The sequence below is a fragment of the Syngnathoides biaculeatus genome, chromosome 5, assembly GCF_019802595.1.
Source record: "Syngnathoides biaculeatus isolate LvHL_M chromosome 5, ASM1980259v1, whole genome shotgun sequence".
NCBI lineage: Eukaryota > Metazoa > Chordata > Actinopteri > Syngnathiformes > Syngnathidae > Syngnathoides > Syngnathoides biaculeatus.
In genome coordinates, this window is record NC_084644.1 from 5,788,564 (window position 1) to 5,814,649 (window position 26,086).

At 45.7% G+C, this 26,086-nt stretch overlaps 1 protein-coding gene across 4 annotated transcripts; it reads right to left on the reverse strand.

Annotated features, from left to right (window-relative positions):
- Positions 1-770: 770 nt before the first annotated feature.
- arid1aa (AT-rich interaction domain 1Aa) lies at positions 771-25,225 on the reverse strand. Of its 4 annotated transcripts, none has more exons than XM_061819116.1 (20): positions 24,148-25,225; positions 18,119-18,334; positions 17,476-18,042; positions 17,280-17,375; positions 16,256-16,496; positions 15,441-15,530; positions 15,167-15,337; positions 14,423-14,723; positions 14,193-14,338; positions 14,020-14,105; positions 13,324-13,533; positions 13,032-13,236; positions 12,759-12,894; positions 12,492-12,661; positions 12,209-12,398; positions 11,583-11,708; positions 6,356-6,452; positions 5,318-6,185; positions 3,874-4,004; positions 771-3,792 (listed from the first exon to the last, which is right to left on the reverse strand). In XM_061819116.1, the coding sequence occupies exons 1-20, from the start codon at positions 25,060-25,062 to the stop codon at positions 1,957-1,959; spliced, it is 6,798 nt and encodes a 2,265-aa protein (XP_061675100.1). In that variant the 5' UTR covers positions 25,063-25,225; the 3' UTR covers positions 771-1,956. The 4 variants fall into 4 exon arrangements, with proteins under 4 accessions (XP_061675100.1, XP_061675099.1, XP_061675097.1 ...); XM_061819115.1 differs by having other exon boundaries at positions 17,271-17,375; XM_061819113.1 differs by having other exon boundaries at positions 12,759-12,912; positions 17,271-17,375.
- Positions 25,226-26,086: the final 861 nt, after the last annotated feature.

Below are 26,086 nucleotides of genomic sequence, written 5' to 3' on the forward strand. Positions count from 1 at the left end.
ATTGTCAAGGCAAATAATGCATTTGTGGTACTCTTTCTAAGCAAGAAACCATACTCTTACTCGCAGATACTTCTGTCGTGAGTCTAGCCTCCACTACTCTTTCCCATAACTTCATTGTGTGGCTCATCGTCTTTATTCCTCTATAGTTTCCACAGTTCTGAACGTCGCCTTTGTTCTTAAAAAATGGGGACTAGGACACTTTTCCTCCATTCTTCTGACATCTTCTCCCCCTCTAGTATTCTATTGAATAAGTTGGTCGAAAACTCCAGTTACCTCTCCAAATTGCTTCCATACCTCCACTGTCATCAGGACCGACTGTCTTTCCATTTTTTGGTTTCATTTTCATTCATTTCCCCCAAAAAATGTAGACACACTTTAATTGTAAACCTATTATAATTTGAATAATTTCTAACATGTAAAGGAATTTAGAAGTATTATTTAATTAATTTGTTTATAAATATTTTTGGGAGAACCTGTATAATCCAAACTGACAAGTGATGTTTAACTTGTTTCTTGAACATGCAATGTGAATAATCCATTTTATTTTATAATTCTGTATTTAGGTGCAGATTGAAATCAAATTTTTGAAGGACAAAAAAAAAAAAAAAAAAAAAAAGTCAAAAATTTCCGGTATGCACTGTTGCAAATACTGCTGACAATATTTCAAAAAAAGGTCCACAGATTTGTAAGATTGACATTCAGTAACTTATGTTTCATTAGTGTGAACGTAAACATTTCCGTTCAATGGGAAGGGAAGACAAAAACAGCTTAGGAAGATTTAATGTACATTTATTCTTACCACGTGGAACATATAGTATAAAGATTTCATACTGAATAAATGATATTCATTGAGCAAAAAAAGGGGCAAAGGGGAATTTACATTTCTTAGCTACATAGTCTGAAATACAAATATGAAGAATCCATGACTGAAGAAAAAAATTGTCAAATGTGTACTTCATCTAGGTTGTGTTGTACCGGGAAACAACAGGTCGGAGCTGTGTCTGTTGCACTACAGAGCTGTGGGGAGACCAGAGGAGTAGGTCGAAATCAGCAGGAAGTGGAGGATGCGCTTGACCCCCCCCCCCCCAACCCCCTTCATCCCTCAACAATAACACGTGTGAGAATAGTGACACAGACAGAGACAGACACAGAAAGTGTAATGTACAACGTTATATATATATACACCACAGCAAAGCTGTTTCTGAAGATGAAAACCAGTCCTAAGGGGTGATTTCCTTTCGTAAGGGGAATTCATACAATCAAGGGATAAAGAGGAGGTAAGGGTGTTTTCTTGATACTTTGGGGAAGAAAGCCATTTTCTGTTCCACGCCAAACTCGAGTCGTGCGAAACCGGAACGGTACAGAAAATGTCCTACAATCTACTGCACGCTGCCGCCTGTTTGGGCCGACTGGCGGTGATCCGACAACGGCGACTAGAACCGGTAGGCCGCTTTTGTCGGTCTGCTTTACATCCGAACGCCAACCAGGTACAGACTCGTTGTGCCCTCCGGAGGGGTGGGGGGCGGGGGGGCGAGGGGGGGGGGAGCTTAGGGCACACACACCGAGTCTCCCAAACTCACTGTAAACGAGACAGCAACTTTGGTTACAGTTTTTGTTTTTTTAGCTATTTATTTATTTATTTATTCATTCATTTATTATTTATCTTTAGTAAAAAGTTACGCCACCCCACCGCCCTCCCAAGTGCAGAACAGTTTCCCGACTCTGCTCTCCAATCGGCGTTTAGTTTTGCAAGTCGTGTCACTCGGTGTGGCTTCTGGAGCGAGGATGCCCGTGGGGAGGGCTCAGAGAATGGAATCTGAAAATTTTCATAAATAAGAGTCACTTGCCCTGTTACATACAAGCCGGGATACCGAAGGAAGAAGAGGGCGGGGCGGGAAGGGAAGGGACCCCGCGTCCCCTCTCCCGTGAAGGAGGAGCCACGGCTCCCTACAGCTGTCAGGACTGGCCGATCAAAAAGAGTACATCGCAGATCACGTGAGAGACCAGCGAGTTCATGAGGGGGGACACAGAGAGGTCGAGGAGCCGGGACTCGTGTAAAGTGAACTCCGAGTGGTTCTCCTCCACCTTGGCTAACGCGTGCAGCGCCCTGGCAGCCCGCCTCATCATGTCCGGGCTGGTGGGCTCGAAGTGCATCCCCTGCAGGTGTACAAAAGAACTCTGGCTCTGCTGGAACTGGGTGGCCGCCAGACTGTCCTCCAGAAAGCCCAGTAGGTTGCCCACGCTGCCCTTCTGGACAGCGATGGCCCGGGCTGCCAAAGTATCGCCCTGCGCCAGGTTGGCTAACAGGACCACGGCCATCTCCCTGCAGACGGCCACCCTCCTCTCTCCGACGAGCCGCACGAGATTCCCGTACAGCTTCTCCAACCGAGCGAACGGCGGGGTGGCGAGGATGAGGTCGACGTTGTTGTCTTGGATGCTTAGCTTGCTCAGCGTCTCCAGGACCAGTCTCTGGGGGGACAGAGCGCTGTGCGGGCCCAAGGTGGGGAAGGGGTCCTGGGCTTCCGCAGATGGGCAGACTGCCCAGTGGAGAAGACCGTCCAGAAGAGGCAGGCAGATGCTCTCGGGGTAAACGGATAGGTCGAGTTGGCCCGAGATGTTTGCCAACGTGACCAGCGTGTTTTCCCTCAGGAGCTCCAAGCAGTCCCACCACCATTCGTCCCTCTGGCCCGTCCCCTCTTCGGTTTCCTCGTCTTTCTCGTAGGTGAGCGGGGCCTGTTTGCGCTCGGGGTGCCGGTGGTGGAGCAGGATGAGGCGACCCAGTAGCAGCAGCAGCCCTGGATGTTTGGACATCTCGTGGTCGTTTCCCGGGACAAAGGAGAGGCTGCGGATGATGTTGGAGATGCAAACGCAGCGCCGAGCTAAGGAATCCTGCCAGTTTGCTAGCGAGACGAGCGGACCCTCGTCTTTGCTGTGAGGCTCATCCTCCAGGATGGCGTTGACCTGATGCGTTAGAACACTAACAACGGAAGGGACGGGTCTGTTATTTTCCTGGTGACTTTGCTCTGCCGCTTTTGACTCCAATTTGTTCTCCTCCTCATTGGAGAGGGCCGGGCTGTCCGACGAGACGGTCGCCTTCCCTGACGAGGACGTGCTCTCCTTCGACCCGACGTCGCCGTCGCTCTTTTTCTCCTCGTCTGTCGGCAAACCGTAATCGAGGAAATCTTCTCGGATTCGCCTTTTCAGCACGCTGTGGGGCACCGGTATTCGCTGTCGGCATTCTAAGAAGTCTTTACGCGGTTCAAAGTGAGTCTGGATGTGCTCTGTCGAGTCTCCTCCTCCTGCACTCCAGTGAAGTAACCCGCTGTCAAACTCTTGCAGTTTGCCGTGATTGCTGGTATGTGGAGCGACAAAGGGGTCTCTCTTTCGTAGCACCTTGAGAGGAAACTTGTCAAACTTGCTTGCCTGCTTGGGCCTGTCGCGAGGTGCTGAAGACGGCAGTGCATCAGTTTGGTCGGATGAGGATCCCTTGCACTGTTTGTCCTTCTCATCGCCTTCCTGCGACTCCGAACATTCCTTAGGCTCGTCCTCCTGTTTTATATGAGGTGACCGCTCCGTGTCTTGTTCCTCCTCATCCACATCATCGTCTTCCAGATCCACGTCTTCCGTATGCGCTCCCTCTTCCTCCGCGGCATTCGCCAGTTCTTTCAAGGCGTCGGGGTCAAGTAACGTCCTCTGGCCGGGGTCCCCCACCTCGTATTCCCGCAGAATCCCGAAGATCTCAATGAGGCAACGTCTGAAGTACTCGACCACCAACTCGAGTAGCCCGGGCAGCTGACGAAGAAGAAATATGACAAACTCTTAGAACGGGACCACCGTGCGTGGCATCAGTATGAAAACGGGTACAAGTCTTACCGTATTCAGATCAAAGGTTGAAATACTTCCATCATCATAGAGGAGAATATTGATTGTATCTAAAGCCCAGGTACTTTCAGCTAATAGACCAGACTTTAATGACATCATGACCCGCCAGGCTTCTGGAGTTCCTACATTTAAAAAAAAAAAATCAAATCAAATATGTCCCCAAGATTCAGACAGTACGCTTCTAATGGTCCTTTCCAACCTGTCAATCACTCGTATAATAATAGCCAATCAGATAGCCGCATTGTCTTAACACTCCCCTGCCGCCATGTTGTCCCACAAGCAATGCTGGTTGTCAAAATTAATGTTACGGAGAAAATGGTCCTCGGGTGCGTGTGGGAAACGTGCAATTCTGATGAAAGATATCCTGCTAGGTTACAAGGGGGCCCGCTTGATTCATTTTCCAAAGCCTACAACACAGTTGACGAAGAGTCTACGATGGATTAAGGCTGGCGGAAGAGCGCGCGTACGACTAAATGTGGAAAATATCAACAAACGCAAGGCTGTACGTTCGAAGGTAAGTGAGGGAGAAGTATCTTCTCTGAGTTTGATTTCATTATTATCAGTGCTTTATGTATTGCAGGAGAACAACTTTCACTTTGTTAGCATGCCACTGCCCCGCTGAATGAAGTGTGTTATGTTTTATGCCGAAGAGTCGGGTTAGGGATATGTAAATGTGCCCTGTCATGCAAGAGAAATGGCTATATGCCTATTTGTATCACATCGGACTTTTAAGTCCAGAGCACTGGGCTCCATTAAGAGCCGAGTCAAATGAATACACCCACTCACTTATAAAGACTACAATGATCTTACTCGTAATCTTTTCAATTAAAAAGTACTCACCATGCTTTACATGCTCAGTACGATTCCACAATTTTATCCTGTTGGATTTCAATATGAAGTTTGTGAGGCGTCAAACCTTTTTTTTTTTTTTTTTTTTTTTCTCTCGATCGCCAACGTTTCGCTGTAACTCTGACATTGCGTCCAAAATCTTAATTCCGTGTAGATATCCTTGCGTGAAATAGTTGAGACCTCTCTGGAGAACCCTCTTGGACAAGTCCGACGCATTTGGCAAACAAACATACCCCAAGATTATCTGGAATACGCGATAGAGGGTCCAGCTCAAACCTATTATGTTCAGTCGCCATTTTGGAAGACTGAGGCGGAGCGGAAGATCGCCAGTCGGAAAGGTCCATTAGGTTTGGGCGGAGGCACGCTCGCACAAATCAACAATTCACCGCTGATAATCATCCATCAATCCATTATCTGAGCTAATTATCCTCACAAGGGTCACGGGCCTTCACAGTTCATTCGTGAATCTCATTCTTTTAACATGCATTCTCGAGAGAAGGCCACACGAGCGCAGGGAACACGTCGCCAGAGAATAAATCAAAAAAAGAACAGAAATTCTCAGACAGGCAAAGCTGCAGAGACTTACCGATATCTTTCATGGTGAGTCTGCGTCGCGGTTTCAGGACGGGATGGGACGCTTCGACAGAGCCCATCGGGAAAGGCATGTCTCGTCTTATCAGGGGCGACTGCGCCGCAGAGGGCACGATGTGCGACGCCGGCACGGGCGGGCCGGCCTTTTGCATTTTCATCACTCCGTGCATGTAGGGGGATTTACTTGGCGAGGTCCGACTCTCCAAAGGGCGGGGCATGGAGGCTGGGCTGGACACTTGTGGAATGTGGTTCTGCACGGCCTGGGGGGGCTGGTAGTTGGACTGCACAGAACGAGGCATCGGTTGACCCGGGCCCGCGGGACCATAGGGAGGCTGTCGCGGGCCCATCTGACTGCCCCACTGGCTGTCGTGATTCATGCGCTGTTCTGATGGAATCATCTCTTCAGAGCGGTTCATCCCAGGGTAACCCGGTCCCTGGGGCGGGCCCCCCGGGCCGCCCTGCCTCCCGTGGAAGTTCTGGTAGTTCATGTCCCGTGGTCCTTGCCACATGCTTCCTTGAGGGCCTTCTGGGCCTGACTGCATCATCTGGGGGGGCATGGAGGGCTGAGCATTGGGGCCGGTCGTTCCTTGCAACCGTTCGCGGCCAAAGGGAAACGGGAACTGATTTCCTGGTCCGGGGGGGCGCCGGTCAGAGCCCGGGTAAGGTCCACTGCCGCTGTATTGATTGTACGGCTCCTGCTGTCCCGAAGGGGGTGGGGGGCCGCCGCCTTGTTGTTGTTGCTGCTGCTGCTGCTGTTGTGGTGGTGGTGGTTGTTGTTGTTGTCCCCCTGGAAAAGGGCCACTGTACTCAGACTCGTGACGTTTTGAAGGCGGGTAACCTCCTTCCACAGGACGCTTGTAGCCCTAAACGTGGAACGAGCTCGAGTTAGATGATGCAATTCTTGTGGAAATCAAGCATTTTCAAACAAGATCAGGAAACCACACAAACAACCTAAATCTTCTAAATGTGTAAAAGGGTTACAAACAACAAGCATTATTAGATTTGTTAGCAACACACACAGTTGGCTCATTACCTGCTGCTGATGTGGATACATTCCAGGCTGCTGATTGGGATAGGAGCCAGTAGGGGGCGTTCCCTGTCCAGGATACTGATTACCATAGGAATCATGTCTGCAAATGTTACAGTTGTCAAAAGTCAGCTTGGCTATTGTCAATAACAACCTTTGCTAAATAAAAATATTAGTAGAAAGTACACAATCGTGAAAATACGATACTTGAGAGGCAGTCAGGTGTGCATGTTTTATAAATTATTTTTCATACAAACAAGTCCAAAATTAAATTAAAGAATAAAACCGCATTTAAAATTATAAAATATTTCCAATTCTACTCAAAATATTACATGCACAACTATCATTAAATCACAAACATTAAAAAAAAAAAAAAAAAGTTAATCTCCTTCAGTTGGATCGTTACCCAAAGAATTAATATTTTACATTTAAATCTACATTAAAGAAAAGGCAGTGCCGAGATACATTATTGGGGGAAAGTGGTATATTTATACTTTATGATGTTCATCTCTATTTTACATAAAAGCATTGTTTTAGGAATTTTTTTTTAGGACAATTGGAATCTCTTGAGTAATATAATTTGTTATTTTACATTATAAACCATTGCTATGCCCTGATGTACACTTCTTATGTGGTGTTTCACAATCCATACCTAGGAGCTTTATAGTCCATATATTTCTTAACCAACTCTGAAAACGTAAATATTTACAGTATTAGGGTTACACTGAAATGAAAAGGTTTAAATAATTTTTTGGGGTGATGCAGGGTTAAGAATTCTCGTGTAGATTTTATTAAGCATATGCGTTTGTATATTAAAGGACTTATGACCAGGTTCAACGCGACAGAACTGGACAAAATACAGTTGACAATTTAGCCCGGCACACGCCTCGATTGGCCCTCGGCTAAAGTAAAATACTGCGGCCGCCGGTGTTCTTATCGGGAAACAATCTTTTGAGGAGTCACACATTTTTTTAATGGAAGCACAAACAACATGGTGCAATTGTCAAGGATGAAGCAGTTTGCCCTGCAGCTGTATCATCGCAATATTAAAAGAGCGAACAGAGAGCGAGAAAATTTTTGATCGCCTTGTTACACTTATTCATGGAATTTATGAACTAGTTTTGAAATCAGAAATCAAGATAATTGGGGTTTTTTGACAGTTGTTCGTGTTTGGTAACACAAAAATGCTTGCAATCTCTCAAAATTTTCATTTATGACATGGTAATTTGAAATTTTTACAAAAATCTTGGAAGTTGACACGCATGATTTGCCTTCGCGGGCCATATAAAACCAGATGGTGGGCCGGATCTGGCCCCCGGGCCTCGAGTTTGACACCGGTGCATTAACATATCGTCAAAAAGAGCCATTTTTAACATTTTTAGAGGAGGACTGACAAAAAGGTATCAAATTGTGAAAATGTTTTACAATGATCAAATTTGGACCTGGGAGGGTTCGTCCTTACACCAGCGAGGGAAAATGGATGGATGGTAATGTTTAGCAGCAGCTTGCTGGATCTTGCTTAACATCTGGAGACATTTTTGTTGTTGTTGTCAAAGCTGTTGTGCATTTTGGTGACAGACTCACCACGCTTGGCTTATGAGCCAGAGGTACATGTAATTTATATAGCTACTGTAGATACGCCATTGGTACTGCTTGGCAGCGGTGGGAAGAATCTCGGTTCATATCGAGAAAGATTTTGCTGTGAAAGCTCCGGTGATGGGACGTGGCACTTTTACTTGCGATTACATTTGCCAAGTTGTGATATGTTCAATCGCAGCAGAACAAGCCGCCATACATTTAGCCCCTGGTGAAAATTAGTTGCAGAACCCTGCCCGCTGTGTGACTCTCCAGTCCTGTTCTACTGAACCGCTCAGTGAGTGGCAGGCTTAAGGACCACCATATGTAATTCAGCATATCATACGCAGCTATCTTCATGTCATGCGCGCGGTGACTCAGGCACGCAAGCAGCCATGGCTCATTTAAGTTCCCAACAAGTGTGTAAAAAGTAGCCAAGGTTTGTTAACGATGACAGTCATTAGCTATACAGATTTTCTTTGATACTAGAGCCATGACACTGATAGTTATCATGATGTAGTTTCAGGGAATTCATATTGGTAAGACATTTGAGTCAGCTGGTCAATCCCCGCCACCCCCCAAAAAAATATTTGTGACCGAGTGAGACGCTGCGTCTTCAGCGAACAAGCCCCACATGTTCTAGGAGTGGGTTAATAAAAGAAAAATGTCCCTCATGTCTTATATTATTATCATCATTACTTTCATTTTTAAAGGCATTTCCCCAAATGTTCACTTATTTCCAACAGCCTTTTCTACTTTTTCTAAATCAGCCCTCACGAATACCTTTTTCATCTTATTAAATATCACATGTGGGCATGGTAAAGGAAATTCCAATTTGCACATGATCCTGTAATTTAACATTTAAATGCAAATTATGGATCGTGTTTTTGTTCCCATCAGCTTGTTCCATTGTGTACATCTGGTAAAACACAATCAGTGTCAATGACTGCAACTGTTATGGCGTTAAAGTCCTTCTTACGAGCCTGGTTTTAGATATGATTTTTTTTATTTTTTAACAAACATAAAGGTCCATCCATCCTTCATCTGAGCCGCTTATCCTCAGGAGAGTCGCGGGAGTGCTGGAACTGGGGCACACCCTGAACTGGTTGCCAGCTAATCAGAGGCCACTGAAACAAACAACCATTTGCACTCAAAATCACACCTAGAGGCAATTTAGACACTGCAATCAATGCGTGTCTTTGGGGTGTGGGAGGAAACCGGAGTGCCCAGAGAAAAGCCACGCTGGCATGGGGAGAACACCCAAACTTTACACAGGCATAACTGTGAGGCAGCCAATCCAACATGTCGTTACGGTGCCGCCGTTTGAGATAGTCAAAATTAAATGGACGGAGTCACAGAAGCAACGTTTACACAATCACTTCAAAGTCCCATCATCATGATAATCATCTCATGTTGACGCGAGTATTTCATTATTTCATAAACTGCATTATTTGACAAAATTATCTACCTTTAACTATGGAGCCAACAGATGTCTGACAGTATTCTGTATTCCTTTTTACCTTCATAAATCATGCGGGAATCTGGATAACGTTACACACATTTTCTTATTTTTATAAGAGGCTATAAACAATTCATACATTTCACAGTTTTTTGTTCACTTTCTAGTTCATGCATTTTTGCACAAGTGGTTGCACTCTCTATTCATAATTCACACACATTACATTTTCATGCCAGCAGACGGCAGTAGTCGGTTCAAGTCTACAGAGGTTCGTGAAAAAGTAATGCAAGAAGAAGAGACCTGCGTTCAAGTGCATTAGCATAGAGGCTAGTAAATAAGCAAAGATACGTGGAGTAAATTAATCATGTGTGCCACACAAAAGGCAAGAACAGTTTATTTAATTCAACAGTTATTGCCCTTTGCTCATACGACGTCATTTTCATCGGATGACTTTTCCCGAAAACAAACAACTCAATAGAGCTCGTGCACGTGACGAGCACCATTTTCACAGCGCCATATTGCCGGTCAAACAGAGCTGCTCGACATTGTGGGAGACATTTAACCGGAGAATATTTACAGTACCCGAGACCAGTTGCGCCGTTGATTGTCACAACAGACGAGACAGATATTCAAAGAGATTAATCTATGGAATACCATCTGAAAAGACAAGAAAATATTGATGGATTTCGGCAATTAAACATGATGGATGGTCCTCAACCAAAATACACACACGCCTTTGTAGCGATCGCTTCATTTCAGGTAGGAATTTATTCTTCTCATTCTCAAATTACCAAGAAGTATTTATAATGCCAAGTTGGCTCACTTGAGAACAATGCGTATTAAGAAAAACTGTCGCAGAAGTTTACAGAGGGGAAGTGTGGCCGCAATCGCTTCCGTGTATGTTCCGTGGTGATGACTTTTTTTTTTCCCTCACCTCAATCATAGTTAATGAATGAGAGTTTGTGTAAAACCAAGGGTCATTTATTTAAATATTGGTATGTGTATTGAATAATATCTGAAAAGATCGATGGATTCCGGCAAAGGTCAACGTGTCGCCGAACACGCTTCCGCGTTCACGAGCCGTCAAACCCGTCACTATGTGGGATTTATTCCCGATGAGAACACAGGCATGAGCATTTCACGGAAACGATCGTTCCGTTAGTTCCGTATCGTTACCCAGCCTGAGAAAACATGGAACCGAAAGTCCGTTTCCCAGATCTACAGGGCTTACTTTTAATAAAATTCGCCCATGTGTGGAATGTAAAACAAGTTCTCAACGAAATACAACAATCTGTATAAAACGAACCTACATGAACCCCTTTATTTTTAATGATTAAAACGCCCAGCTTTGTCAGTGTGGTTTACAAACAGCAGCGGTTTCCGCTTCTGCGCTACGCATGCGCAAGGTCGAGTTATTCATATCCGGGTAACTCAAACGCTAGTCAAACATGTCGGTTGCTAAGCGTAAAAGACAAAATGCTCATGCCTGCTAAGGCTTTATTATGAAGTACATGTAAAAACCGGTTCCCATGAGCATTATCAATGGGAACCGAAAAATCGTTTCCCAGGACAAAAATCAACGGTTACCATATTTGCCGAAATCCTCATGCCTGAGAACAGATCCAGCAAGAAAGTATTCGTATGCATCCGGACTTTTATACGCTTCTAAACCGTGTAAATGTCGACGACTTACTTACCAGATCCATGTGTATATTCAGTTGTCCAAGACAAGAGGAAGCGAATTAACAGTTCAATTTCCTAACGGCGAAAACATCGACTTCGGCATTAAATACGGGTCGCTCTGTGCAGAGTTTATCTACTTTTTCCACGTACCTTCGTTTATTTTCACCTTCTAAATGTCTAACGATATCGCACAAGACTCTGGGCGTCGTGCTATAAGACACATTTTCGTGTCGTCTCCAACTGACTTAGCATTGAACAATGCTTTGCAAGACCGGCAATATGACAAGGTAAACAAAAATTATGCTATTTTATGACATAGGTGCACGAGCTCTATTCCCCTAACACTACAACTTAAAATCTAATAGTGCCTTTACTCCCCCGAGTCTGGGCCCAAGAATCTTTTGTACAGATCAGATCATATCAAAGTATACATGTCGATAAGGTTGAATTTGTTATACTGTAAATATTAGCTACAAAAGGACTGCTTTAGAGGCGATGAAGATTGTATGAACAAACCTTGGTTGCTGTGGTGGGAAGCGATTTGGCGAATACATCCCAGTGTCGGCGTTTGCAGGCATCATCGAGTTTGGCTGAGGAGCACCAGATCCCATGTTGCCTTCTGGACCCATCCCTGCCTCAGATCTGCAAAAGAACGGCATCGCCACTAAATGTTGGAATTTTGGAGAACACACGGATGAATATAAAAATACAATAAAATATTCAGATCCTCTTTTTTTTTTATCATCCTGGAATTGCACTGTATTTGTGAAGTGGATAGTGAAATATTACTTTACCGCAATTAATAGATTCCAACTGTTTTTAATTAAAAAAAAAAAAAAAAAAAAAAAAATCAACAAGATCTAATAAAACTATTCTTTGGCTCTTTGCCATCTTAATTAACATTTTTACAATGAGAACAAAATGGGATGTGCACATTTTTATGTGTAGGACCTTTTTAAAGCAATATAATGACTCGGGGGGTAATTAAAATAAATGTGTGGGAAGGAAGCGGAGCCCTTTGTCAATTTAAGACGGCGTATTATATTAATTACATATCTTTCCACAAAGGAAATAAGCCTCTACTTATCAGTTACTGGGTTTAATGACCTTTAAAATTCTAAATACTATTCAATATTTCTCACCTCCTGTCATAACCCGGTCCATAAGGATATTGTTGTCTGGGCCCCATTGGCATCGTGCCCATGGCCCCGGGTGGTCCTCGGTTGAATGGGGGCTGCTGCTGCTGCTGCTGTTGTTGTTGTGGCGGTTGTTGCTGCTGGTCACCCACCCCGCTGTTAGGGCCTTGGTTACCAGGAAAAAACTGCTCCCCGACTGAAATTGCATGGAGAATTAAAGCCCGTTTTAGTACAAATTAACTAAGCAGTTAATTAAGGAAGCATTTTATGACCTATTCATCGTGCCCACCTTTTCTCATGTTGCTAAAGGGGTCTTTGTTGGGTTCATAGGGGCCCATTCGGCCTTGCATGTCTGGGGTGCTCATGCCGGACTGATACGCAGAGTTGGGTGTCATGTTTTTGCGTGGGTAAGGAGGGTCGCTCCCTTCAGAAAAGGGGTCCTGCAGGTTAACACTGCTTCTAATTGAGGGGAGGGAAAAGATGGTGGAAATGCATTAATAATCAATTTCAATGTCAATTCGACATGGCGTGAAAGTGTTATGATGAGAAAGTTAACCTGGAACCAGGCGGCATGGGGGGCAACTGGGTATGAGGAGTGGAGGCCGGGGTGGGAGGTTTTAAGTCTCCACCCTCAGCCATGGAGCTGCTGGTCGACTGGGGAGTCTGCGGGCCCTGAAGTGAGCCTGACCCTGCTGTGGAGCAGAGGGACGCTTCAGTTTGAAAGTAGAGAAGCAGACAGATAGGGCACATCAATTAAATGACATGGAAATAAAAGGCAATTTTATTTATTTATTTTAAAAGAAAATGTGTGAGCGAGTGTGGCGCTCACCTGGCGAGGGGGGCTGGACCTTTGCGGTTTGGTTCTTCTTGTTATCTGTAAAAATCTCAGGTGGGGGGTCTTCGCCACGCTCGATTTTACACTCAAAGGCGTACAAACACTGGATGTACTGTTTTTTCAAAGAACTGGCGGCACTGCTAGATGTGCCCACATTCAAGGAAGTGGCCAAATCTCGCCATTTCTTGTTTTTATTCACCTGAGACATTGACAAGAAATCATTAGAATTCAGTCCAAAATTCATGGGAATTACATTCAAATTGAAAAGAGACACACTCAGGAGTACCTGTGTCATGCCTCCGATATCTTTTACTGACATATACAGCCGGAAGAGGTCAAGCGGTTTGCGCCCCACAGCGGGCAAGTTGGTCATGCCCATGGCTTTCTCCTCAATAAAAGATAAATAGCGATCCACCCACATCTTTCTTTCGGGTTCAGGTCCTAACTCATACAGATGCGTTATGACTTCACTGGTTGTCGTAGAAGAGTTGGATTTCTGTTTTGTGGACAGAGAAACGGAAACCCTGGTTAGTGCGTTTCTTTTGCCCAAACAACAATTACAGTAATTCCCGGCCTACAGAGCGCACCTGGTTAGAAGCCTCACAGAAAACATTTTTAAAGGAAATACCATTTGGTACATACATACGCCGCAGCTATGGAAAAGCCGCAAGTGCACACATTGAAACACGAGATATTTACAAAGACAGTACACAGAGTTTAACGCTACCGCCGCACTAACGGCGCCGGTTAAAAAAAAACAAAACAACATACCAGTTAAAAAAAAAAGCAGCGCTAACACTTTCCTGACCGGTAAAAGTCACTTCCTTGGCACATATATTCCGCCGGTCTCACCCTTGCCATTGTTAGAAAAAATGCACAAATTTGTCGCATCACCACATAAACCGCAGGGTTGAAAGCATATGAATAAAATCGCGGCTTATGGGCCGGAAATTACGGTACATCGACACAAATGTGAGTTCACCTTTGATTTGGACTCTGACTTGGGTGTTCCGCCGCCATCTACTTTATTATTCATCTTATTGTTCATCTCTGGACTGGGAGACATGCCTAGACCCGTGTAGATTTGAAATAAATTCAGTGATTTGGCTTTGGATGAGCGGCTAAATAGGAGTGCAATCAATCTGAAAAGTGTACCACTTGAGTTGTTGGCCATGTTTGGCCCCATGGAATAGGGGGGTCCACCTTGGGTGTTCATCATTCCAGGCATGTTGTTCATAGCAGGACCATAAGGAGAGCCGGAACCAATCATGCCGGGTGGCATGTTCGGATAACCAGACATCCTGGATGTGGAAGAACAATCTGAGTATCTAGTATTGGCATAATTGGAAAAGTAAAACAAAAAGTCATCTTGATCGTCAACTAACCTGTTGTGTAATGAGTTTGAGGCAGGGTGCTGCATGGCGGCAGGATCCTGGTGTTTTCGGTTCATGCCCGGAGGCGGGCACATCGCTGAGCTAACCTGGGATGGCATGTTGCCCATGTTAGGGCCCATGTTGGGACCCATACCGGGGCCGTAAGGACGCGCTCCCATTTGATTTAGCGGCAACCTTCCCGGGGGAATGCCGCCATACGGTTGTCCCCCAGCTTGACCGGTCATCGGCCCCATGCCCGTCCCAGGGTAGTTGGCATTGGGCATGTTACCAAAGCTGGGTTGGCGAGGATAACCTAAACCAAATGTGACAAAATACATCAGCAACCATTTGGACAAGACGGATGAGAAGAATGTGCTTTACAACTAAAGCTACAAATAATTTTTGGTGCTGTGTGAGCCGCAATTTTCTCTCTACAGCGTGCTAGCAAGCAAGAGCTAGGTTCCCCGAGCAACGGGCCTTCGTCACAGTCTGAGCGCTGCTGACAGGAGGCTCTGCTACGTCAGCTGACTTTCTGCTTCACGGCTATTAATAGCAGCAACAGAGTTAGAGGGACGGCGCACCGATAGCTTGCCGCTATACTGTGCCTCTGTGCTGGAGGGATGGAGTTAATGGGTTTTTCCATATAAAAAAAATGTAAACAAACTTTCAAACGTACTTAATTATGAATGGACAGAGACATTAATTGTTTACACAAGAATTATTATTATTTTTTAATGAAGGGGAAAAAATACACACCCTGGGGCCCGTATTGTCCCCCCTGTTGTCCATATCCACCCATGGAGTTATTTTGTTGATAAGGAGCCATCCCAGGATGCATCTGTCCCCCTGAGGACTGTCGTGGAGACAGCGCCGAGGCTGACTGTGGGGAACCGTAAGGGGGAATCTGAGGGTTTCTCTGCATAAACCCTAAAGCGGGAGAAGGGAAAGAAAAAAAAAAAGAAGAAAGAAAGACGGCGCTGGTTCAGAATAAGCTAAGCACAATGATACTCCAAGATAATACACAGTGTACCTCGGTCTGGGGCCAGGGGAGACTGGCTCATGCCAGGGTGAAGGCTGCCATCTGACTGCACACTCGATGGCCTTGGAGGCATCTGGTTCCCTACAAAACAGTACTGAAGTTAGGTCGGCATGCATTTGAATTCAAATCATTTCTTGGTTAACCATTTATGTGATTGAAAGCTGAGTTTCAACAAACACGCTGAGGGGCAAAGAAAAGAAAGCAATTTCCAGGTATTCCTTTCGAAATTAACAGGAAATGTTACAAGCAAAATTACACAAAACAGTTATATAACAATGAGTTGATTGTATAAAAATAGAATTTTATGTCATATGTATAAAGTGGGCAGCACGGTGGATCAGCGGTAAAGCATTGGCTTCACAGTTCTGAGGTCCCGGGTTCAATCGCGAACCCGCCTGTGTGGAGTTTGCATGTTCTCCCCGTGCCTGCGTGGGTTTTCTCCGGGGACTCTGGCTTCCTCCCACATCCCATAAACATGCAACATTAATTGGAGACTCTAAATTGCCCCTAGGTGTGATTGTGAGTGTGACTGTTTGTCTCTATGTGGCCTGCAATTGGCTGGAAAGCAGTTCAGGGTCTACCCCACTTCCTGCCTGTTTACCGCTGGGATCAGCTCCAGCACTCCCTGGGAGCCTTGTGAGGATATGCGGCAAAGAAAACGGATGTATGGATGGAATATGTATAAAGTTATATGGCAGTCATTAGGCGTAATAAGAACATTATGACAAGTCAAGGAATTGTGTTTCTATTATTCCATTTTGAGTACAGATATGGTTTGAGTTTGGAATCTGTAGTAATCAGGAGACCTGTCATGTTGGCAGGTGACAGCGGTCCAGCGCGGGGTGTACTGGCACTGGCCGGGGAACCGGCCGGAGAAGGCGACGGTCCTCGGATGCCCGGCAGGTGCGGAGACGTGTGAGGCGAGAAGGGCGACTGAGCCGGGTTGCTCTGTTCGCCCTGGCTGCTCGAAACACCCGGCGTGCTCACTCCGGGACTGAGGGCGCCATCTGTACCGGTGGGCAGGTCGTCAATGGACCCCGACAGGTCCTGAAAATGTGAAAGACGGCAGAGTTATTAAAATTATAAGCCCATTAAGATTGTTACTTCTTAGAAAATACAAGTATAGTCAACCCTTTGTATTTATGATTGGCCAAAGTCACCAATTCGCTTATTTTTTTTTTTTTTGAGGGGGGTAGCATTTCCCCTATTATTCACCCAAAAATATATATATTTGCAGTATTTCTTCCTTGAGCCCTCAGTTATTTTCTGCCCAGGGAAAAAAAAATGAAAAAAAAAAATAGATACTGATAATGAGTGTCAATTATTTGTAAAACTTTGGGGGAGTCCACTGTATTACAATCACAGTAAACATACACTAACGAGCTCCAATACAAGAGCTGCATCGAAATAAAATCTGAATGAAAAATAAATTAAGTTATAATTGTGTGCAATAGAATTACACTCCATTTTTACGAGAGGTGTTTCTACATATTTTGGTTACTTTATTTAGTTACAAGAAAAAAGAAAGAGAATGTTAGCGACAGCTTTTGACGGAGTGACGTGAGAGTCTCAACCAGAGCAAAATGGACCTTTCGTGAAGACAATCGTAAGGGATTGTCATATTATCAAGGTGTGAGGGAATAAAGGGCAATGTCTCATATTTATAATTCCCATAAGGATGTTGCACATGCATGTAGAGCAACCACATAACAAAAATCACGACATGACATTAACTGGGGTAAAACAACACCACGGAAGCAAATTATTTTCCCGATATTATTAGAGGAACTGGGGGGGAGGAATTCTAATATTGATGCATACATGACTGACCGGAAGGCTGGAGGGACGCCCCTGACTGTCCTCTGGACCACCTTTTTGCTGCGAAGATGGTGGAGCGTTGGACTGAAATGAATCTTGGGGTAGCTCCTTCAAAAATAAAAAATAAAAACAAAACAAAAAAAAATCTCTGATGTGTACGTTTGTGAACCTAAGCGTTACCATGACGGTCCTGATCCGGGGGCCGCACCTGTTGTTGTGGAGGAGGAAAGCGTTGATAAGGTGACTGTTGTGCTTGCTGCTGCTGCTGCTGCTGAGGGTTCTGTTGGTACGCTCCAGACTGGCCCTGTGGGTGCTGGGGTGTCTGCGACTGTTGCTGTTGCTGCTGCTGCTGCGAGGGGGGCTGCTGAGGCGGCTGCGTGGATGCCGGATAGTTGGCCTGTGATCCTGGGGGAGCCTGGGAGCTCGGCTGCTGGGGGGTCTGGCCCACTTGTCCCTGCTGCTGGTACGGGGACTGGCCGGGCTGCGGGGCCGACGCTTGGGAATACGGCGGCTGAGATTGTGCAGGACCTTGAGGTGGACCCTGGGATTGAGGAGGAATATGAGGCTGCTGATAAGGGGCTCCTCCCTGGCCGTGTGGTGCAGACGGTGGCTGGTGGGGTTGCCCCGGGTAAGGTGCTTGGCCTCCCGGTTGTCCAGGTTGGGGCTGAGAATAAGGGGTTTGATGCTGGCTTGGGTGGGGGCTCTGACCACCCTGACCGTAATACGGGCCCTGCGAGGGATATCCTCCCGGTCCCTGCTGTCCATAGGACCCCATCTGGCGCAGGAGAAACACCGTGAGCACAATTCAAAGCAACCCGTTCAAAATGAACAGAATCAAACGAGTAACTTACCTGCGGACCGTAGGGCATCCCGCTCATGCCTCCGGGAGTTCGTCCTTGCATGCCGACTGGGTATCGTTGAGGTCCGGCGGGGCCGTATCCCTGGCTAGGATATCCGGGACCCTGCTGCCCTGCGGGAGGTCCTTGCTGTGACTGTTGACTGTATGGGCTACCGGCACCGTATGGCTGCCCTCGCATTTTCACCATCGGGTCCATGGAACCAGGCGGCTAGAAGACGCAACAAATAAATCGTTAAAAATGTGACGTTCAGGACAATCAGGAGGGCTTCTTATGGAGTTATTTTAGACAGTCTGTCCCAACCTTTAGTGAGGTAATCAGAAACGTCTGACAGCTCAACACCAAACAAGATGTCACAAAAAAAATATGAATAATGTATTAGTGATCTTGTTTCAATTTACACAAAAATGGAATGTGGAAAATCTGCTCTTGTTTAATTGCGCACAAATCTCATCCTCACTGAACACATAACTTATTCTGTAGTTTGAATAAGAAGGTTTATTGAACTTTCTGCCATCTAATAGAAGAGGATTTAACTGTTCCACCAGTTAGAATAGAGCTTGCGCACTTGAACGTCAAAATATTCACGGCGCCCTGTTGCCGGTCAAACAGAGCTGCTCAACATTGAACCGGAGGAGAATATTTAAAATACCTGAGACCTGTTGCGCTGTTGGTTGTCACAACAGACGAGACACATATTCAAAGAGATCATTTTATGGAATACCAGCTGAAAAGACCAGAAAATATCGATGGATTTCGGCAATTAAACATGGTGGATGGTGCCCAAGCAAACACACACATGCCTGTGTAGCAATCACTTCATTTCAGGTAGGAATTATTCTTCTCAATCTCAAATTACCAACAAGATTTTATAATGCCAAGTTGGCTCATTTAAGAACGATGCGTATTTAAAAAAAAAAAAAAAAAAAAGTCGCAGAAGTTTACGGAGATTAAGCGTGGCTGCAATCGCTTCCGTGTACGTCCGTGGAGACGACTTCGTCCTCTATTTTTTTTTTCTTGCAATCATACCAATGAATGCGAGTTCGTGTAAAACCAGGGGTCATTTATATAAATATTGGGATTTGTATTGAATACTAGCTGAAAAGATCGATGAATTCCGGCAAAGGTTAACGTGTAGCTGGGTACGCTTCCGCGTCCACGAGCCGTCTCCCAGTTGAGAACCGATCCAGCAACAAAGTATTTGTATGCGTCCAGACTTTTGTAGGCTTTCAAACTCTTCCGTGTAAATCTCGATGACTTACTCATCAGATCCATGCGTAGATCCAGTTGTCCAAGACAAGCGGAAGCGAATTAACAGTCCAATTTTTTATCGGCGAAAATGTTGACTTCGGCATTAAATACGGGTCGTCTACGTTGAGTTTATCTAATTTTTTCACGTACCTTCGTTTATTATCACCTTCTAAATGTTTAACAGTATCGAACAAGACTCTGGGCGTCGTGCTATAAGACATTTTCGTGACCGACTTAGCTTTGAACAATGCTTTGTTTGACCGGCAACATGGTCAGTCACGTGACTTTGGTAACGTAGGTGCTCGAGCACTATAACTTCGCATGCGTTAGGGTTGGGCATTGAGAATCGATTGGAACTGGGGCAAAGACTCAGTTTCTCCCTAAATCGTTCAAATCTAAAAAATGTCAGTTCCCAGCTTCGATGCTTTGAGTCCACTGAACCCCCGCTCCCCCAAAAAAGTTGTGAAACTTAAAGAACAATCCGCACAAAGACATGCTTGTCCAACAGTGGCAGTGAACTAAAGTCTCTTATCTTGATTAAAATTAATCACCAGTCTCTTCAGTGGAACACTTGGAATGAGATTTTAATTGTTCAAAGGAGTCTTTTATGATGTGGAACAGTCTGACGTGCTACGTCCCAGTCCGAGTCTCAGCCTATACCATGCAGAACTTCAGTGAAGGCAAATTAGAAGAGTGTAAAATAATAAAACATGTCGATGCCAATATTGAGGCTGCTAACATGTTCAATGACGGGTTACACTCTTACAGTGCGATTGTTGTCAGTCTCCATGTGCCCTGCGATTAGCTGGCAACCAGTTCCAGGTGTACCCTGCCTCCTGCCTGTTGACAGCTAGGATTGGCTACAGCACTTCCACGACGCTCGTGAGGATAAGCGGCTCAGAAAATGGATGGATGGATACTTAATGAATAGGGACAAAAATTCATGTAAACGTATCACAAACACTAATCTTGTGGCTCATCAGTGGCGTGGTAAAGAAATTAATGCTTTATATTTTTTGGCTCCGTTCAATACTCTTTCTTGCCATCTAGGTTTACTTTCGTTGTCAATTTTTACGGGTGTCGTGCGAAGCTACTTAAATTAAAGTGTCTTTCGCTAGTGTGCCACGGCTGGGAATCACATATATTGCTCAGAAAAGACTTGACTAAAATATGGGACAACTAACCTTTTTAGATATTCTCCCACTTCATTTTAACTTTTATATTATACCATAATTCCACATATAAAAAGCGCTGATGACATCTACTTTCAAATCGTGAGGGCCGTCTCCTCAATTACAAACACTTCCCAGCTGTGATCCTGTTTTGAACCTTGTCCAAGTATTTTTTATTATTTATTTTTTTAATCCTTGGAGAAGGCAGTTTGGCTCCAGATGAATGACACCAGAAATTAAGGAAGTATTTTCAAAACAAGGTGGAAGTGAAAAGGAAACAAGCATGGCCTTACTCAAGAGCGGAGAGCGATAATATTTTGATAGTCTTCTTATTTTGTTTTGAAAGGAACAACTCCTATCCAACGCAGTTTTCATTTTAAATTATAGCAGAAAAAAAAATCCCAAATCTATTTGAGGAAAAGCCTCATTACCGTAACGTTTTTTTTTTTTTTTTTGGGGGGGGGGGGGTTTAAATCGTATGCCTTGCACGACCATTTGGCAGATGGGGCGTGATGAATTTAAATAAATAAAAGCAGCACATGGCTAATCTGCATAAAACAAACTCCCTTGGCGGCTGAGAGATGGTGGACTGCTTTCTGATTGGCTTAAGGGGGGCAAATTCTTTAGAGTCAAACTTGCGTGGCATGCCAGCCAGACGGCAGCGCCATGCGCGTCTTTGCAGGCGTGGCTAAAATGCACTTTGCTTTTTAAGCGCAAACTAAGCATCTGAACTGACAAATACATAAATATTGGATCAAATATGTCATTGTAATTAGTGCGGTGGGAGGAATAATAGAATGCAAATGAAAGGTGCAACAAGTAGAATACAGGGTTGTATTGATTGCATTGTAAACAGTATTTGTTTACACACAAACGAGACAGTACACTAGCAAAAACACATACTATATTCATATTCATATGCTGCTGTTCCAAAGTTTAGGGTCACTTAAAATGTCCTTATTTTTAAAAGTACACCACTTTTTTTTTTAATGAAGATTCCATGATATTCAACATACTGTAAATACAGTCAAGACACTTGTTTTTAAGTCCTTTTCTTTACAAAACAAGGACATTTCTAGGTGACCCCCCCCCCCCCAAACTTCGGAACGGTAGTATGAATATGTAACTGTTTTCTTGGAAAATGATTCAGGAACTTTTAAATGGAAGTGCACTGGTGGCAAAGGGATTCATACTCTGTTCTTTAGTACAAGTACAGATACTTGTGTAAAGAAAACTGTGAAAACATACATACTGAAAACTATTAGTTTTTTTTTTTTTTTAAACTGTAAACTATGTACAATAATCATTGCAAAACCTTGCTGGCGTTGGCTTATATGTTTATGCTACCAAAACAACATTTTCTAACAAACAAATGCCAAAAAATCCAATAATTGAACCAATACTTGTATGTTTTGCAGATTGGACATCATTTTTCCTGGTATAATACAGCACCAAGAATAATTCAGTGTTGTACATTTATTTTATTTTTTTTAATTTTGTGTGAAGTTTGCGTACATCACACTGCGCAATATGTTGTATTTTTATTTAATTTTATTCCGCTTTGCTTGACTCTGTTTTCTGGAGCCAGGTCAGCCTTGCAAAGGAAAATATCTCCTCAATGGCCTTAACCGGATAAATACAAATTTGACAACAGTTTGAAAAATATCCGATAATTTTTTAAAATAAAGTCACGGATGGAGGCACGGTGGGTCAGCTGTTTAAGCGTTAGCCTCAGAGTTCTGAGGTCCCGAGTTTGAACCCGGCCCCGCCTGTGAGGAGTTTGCATGTTCTCTCCGTGCCTGCATGGCTTTTCTCTGAGCGCTCCCGTTTCCTCCCACATCCCAAAAACATGCAACATTAGACACTAAATTGCCCATAGGTGTGATTGTGAGTGGCGGCGCGGTGGATCAGCTGGTAAAGCGTTGGCCTCACAGTTCTGAGGTCCCGGATTCAATCCCAGACCTGCTTGTGTGGCGTTTGCATGTTCTCCCCGTGCCTGCGTGGGTTTTCTCCCGGCACTCCGGTTTCCTCCCACATCCCAAAAACAAGCAAAATTAACTGGACACTCTAAATTGCCCCTAGGTGCGATTGTGAGTGAGACTGTTTGTCTCGATGTGCCCTGCGATTGTCTGGCGACCAGTTCAGAGTGTAACCCGCCTCCTGCCCGTTGACAGCTGGGATAGGCTCCGGCACGCCCCGCGACCCTCGTGAGGATAAGCGGCAAAGAAAATGGATGGATGGAAGTCACGGATTGGAGTTCCTCAATAACGATGCTTTACCTCCTTTTCTGTCTTTTAAAATCACCAAAATGTCTGTCAATGAAGACCTCAAATCCGAGTGACGAAAATTTTAAATTCAAAATTATTTGTTTTCAAACGTAGGGAAGTAAAAAAAAAAAAAAAAAAAAAAAGTAACAAAGCATTTACAATTTGTTGACTTCTCAACACTCCACATTGTGACATAACTGCACAGAAGGAAGATATTTAAGATGATATCTGCCCGGGTCTCGTTTACAATACGACGGACGTACTTCTTTCTCCCTTCATAAATGTAAGTTAATAACGTGGAAAACCGCACCGCATCCGTGATCCGAGCCAACATTTTTGGGGAGCTCAACAGTAGCCAAAAAGGACGCGCGCTAACCCTTCCGGCGAACCCTGAGAGGATCCAACGGCGCCCTTATCAGCAACTGTTGCCTCGCATCACATGTAATTATAAATGGCCATGAGCTGCGGCTCGGGAGCCAATCAGATCGGAGCTCGCACGTCAACCCGAGACCAACTATCTCCTGGCTTGACAGCACGATTTTACCTCCACAATTCAAATCCCTGTTGCACGCTGCAATCCTGCACTCGCCAGCTTCATGTGGCCCGAGCATCTTTTTTTTTTAAGTTTACACGCAAACAACAAGCAAGTGCTGGGGGTGGGGGGGACGCCGCCGCATCCGAACCGGCGGTCACGTCGCACACATGACCGTCATTTTTGGTGACATGTTAACAACGACGTTTAAACAGTTGCTTTTCGTTTCAAGTTGGGAAAAGCGTAACAGCCACGAATAAGAAAGGCATAGGTGGAGCATTCCTGCCGACATTGCCACCGAATTGTAGCTTTTGCGGCGAGAAATTTCACGTTTACATTCTACAAACGGCTTTGAGCAACTCTTATGTGATGGGGACGCGCTAAAAAAGTGTCGATTTTTTTCGAGATTTTGTTCGGTGTGCGTGGCAGGGTTGAAACGAACCGTTCGCCCCCCTTCGGTGTGGCTTCTAGCCCGTCCTCAAAGTGAGGCCTTTTCGCGGCTCGGCTAAAAGTCGTCGACGCTGTCTGCTTTCGACGCCTTCGTCCCTCGTCATCGCGCCACGCTCCCGTGCCGATTTCGACGGCTCGAACAGAGTGAAAATCGCCTGTTTTCAGGCTGCTAAACGGGGGGAAAGCACACGCGAGAAGGCAGCCATTTTAAGAGTGTTAGCGAGCTAGTATAGCAGACAATGGCTGGCCTAGTGCGATGTCAACTAGTTAGGAGGAGGGAAGGAGACGTGGACGAAAAAAAAAACATTTAAAAAAAACACATGTACAGTGGTGTTAAAAGTGTCATTTTACCTGGCTCCTAGCTAGCGGCTGCCCGGCGCTCCCGGGGCTCAGAGGCGACGGGTGATGGCTTCTTTGTTGCCAAGTCGGCGGATTGCTGCCTCCATACTGACCGCTAGCGCCCATGTCTGCTGCTCCCTTGCTAGCTCCCTCCTGGCTAGTGTAGTCGCCGGACGGGTAGCTGGAATAAGCCCGCGTGGAGCTCGGGGACGTCAGGAGCTTGTTGAGCGTCGGCGTGGATGTGGGCTGAGGGTTTCCTATGCTGTATCGCTGGTTGTTGTAAGATCCAGCCATGGCGGCGGGTCCTCCCGTCGGCGCTTGCTGCTGCTTAGCTGGCTGCCCCCCAGCTGTCGGCGCCTGGCTACTGCGAGGCGAGTTCACGGCGTACGCTTGGCCCGAGTACGGAGTCCTGTTCGGGAACGGGCTGTAATTGTTGAACTGGTGGTTGGGAAAGTCGTGCGAATTGGGAAGGTAAGGGTCCATGATGTTGCCGGGCTGAACGGCCGGACCCGCAGCAGCTGCCATGCCAGGGCTTTGTTGTCCGCCATGTTGATGAAAAGGGGCCCGGCTGTAGTGCTGACTGTATCCGTACGACGGCGGAGGGAAAGCGGTGTTGTGGTGGTGCACCATACCCGGGTGGTTGTTTCCCTCCGGCCCAACGTTGTCATTCTGGTTATTATTGTTAGCTCTGGGCGGGTTCCCATTGCCGTTCTTCATATCTGGCTCCCCTCCTCCTCCTGCATTTCCAGCGTCGGCGCCGTCCTGCAGATCCCCCCTGCCCGGTGATTCGCCGTCCAGCCCGGGGTGCTTTCTGTCGGACTGCTTCTCCCCCAGTACCGTGTCCTCCTTGGACTCTCGATCCGGCTTTTTGAGCTCGGAAGGCGGGCTTGTGTTCAGTGTGGCGGCGCTGGCGACCTGAGCGGCCATGATATACCCCCCCACCCCCCACCCACCTCTCTCCCTCTCTCGGCGGAGTCAGTCACAATCAAAAGCGAGCATGGAACATGAATAATTGTTCAGAACCGTTTATCCCGGTGCCGATTCATCCCCCACTCGCGGACCGGACCGAATCCGGCTGGCACACCCCCCCCACCCCTGGTTCCGGTTCCGTGAGTGGGTTACAGAAATGACTGGTGCTCCATGCAATGCGTTTAAAAAAAAAAAAAAAAACGAGAGAAATTGTTGTGGGAGTTGTTAGCGAGCCCAGGTAGAGGCAGGGAGCGAGCCCAACCAACACGAGGCTTCGTTAGATACAGCCATTTTACTGAGCCCAGCGGGGGGACGCAAAACCCGGACCGGATCATCACCTGCAAGCAACGGCGAACCGGATCCGCCAACGTCCTCATTGTCTGATCTCCAACTCCAGTACAGCTGCGACCATGTAATCGCCACATGATGCGACTATTTATGTTTATAAAGGTTGCGTGCAACTTTAAACACCTCTCACATAACATGGGCGTTGTTGTTGAAATACTCTATATAAATATGTAGAGGGTTTTTTTTTAATTGGAATTTTTTTTTTTACACAATCTGACTTCCTCCTTAATTCACCTTTAATAGTGGATGCGTTTTTCTGAAGTTTTTGTTGTTGTTTTTTTTTTTTTTGCTGTAATCCACACAGCATAAGGAGGAAGCCTTGCAGCAAGAGACGAGTAGCAGTGCACATTCCCTCTTTTGCTTCCCCCCTCCCCTTCCCTGCCTCTCAGTGCTGTGCAGCGTGGGGGGATGGGAGCCAGGCAAGACTGCAGCTCTCTCGCTCCCTCTCTCACCCCGGTAACATTGAACCAACAGTCAAGCCAGACCTTATCGAGCAGGCTGAGTGAGAGGAATGGGGGCGAGGGGGGGGGGGTGCTTTTAGTGCAAGCGTGGACAGTTTCAAAAAAAGTACAGAAACACTGAGAGTACTTCGTGTATTGTTGCCGTCTTATCCTCGGTGAAAGCAAAGACTTGT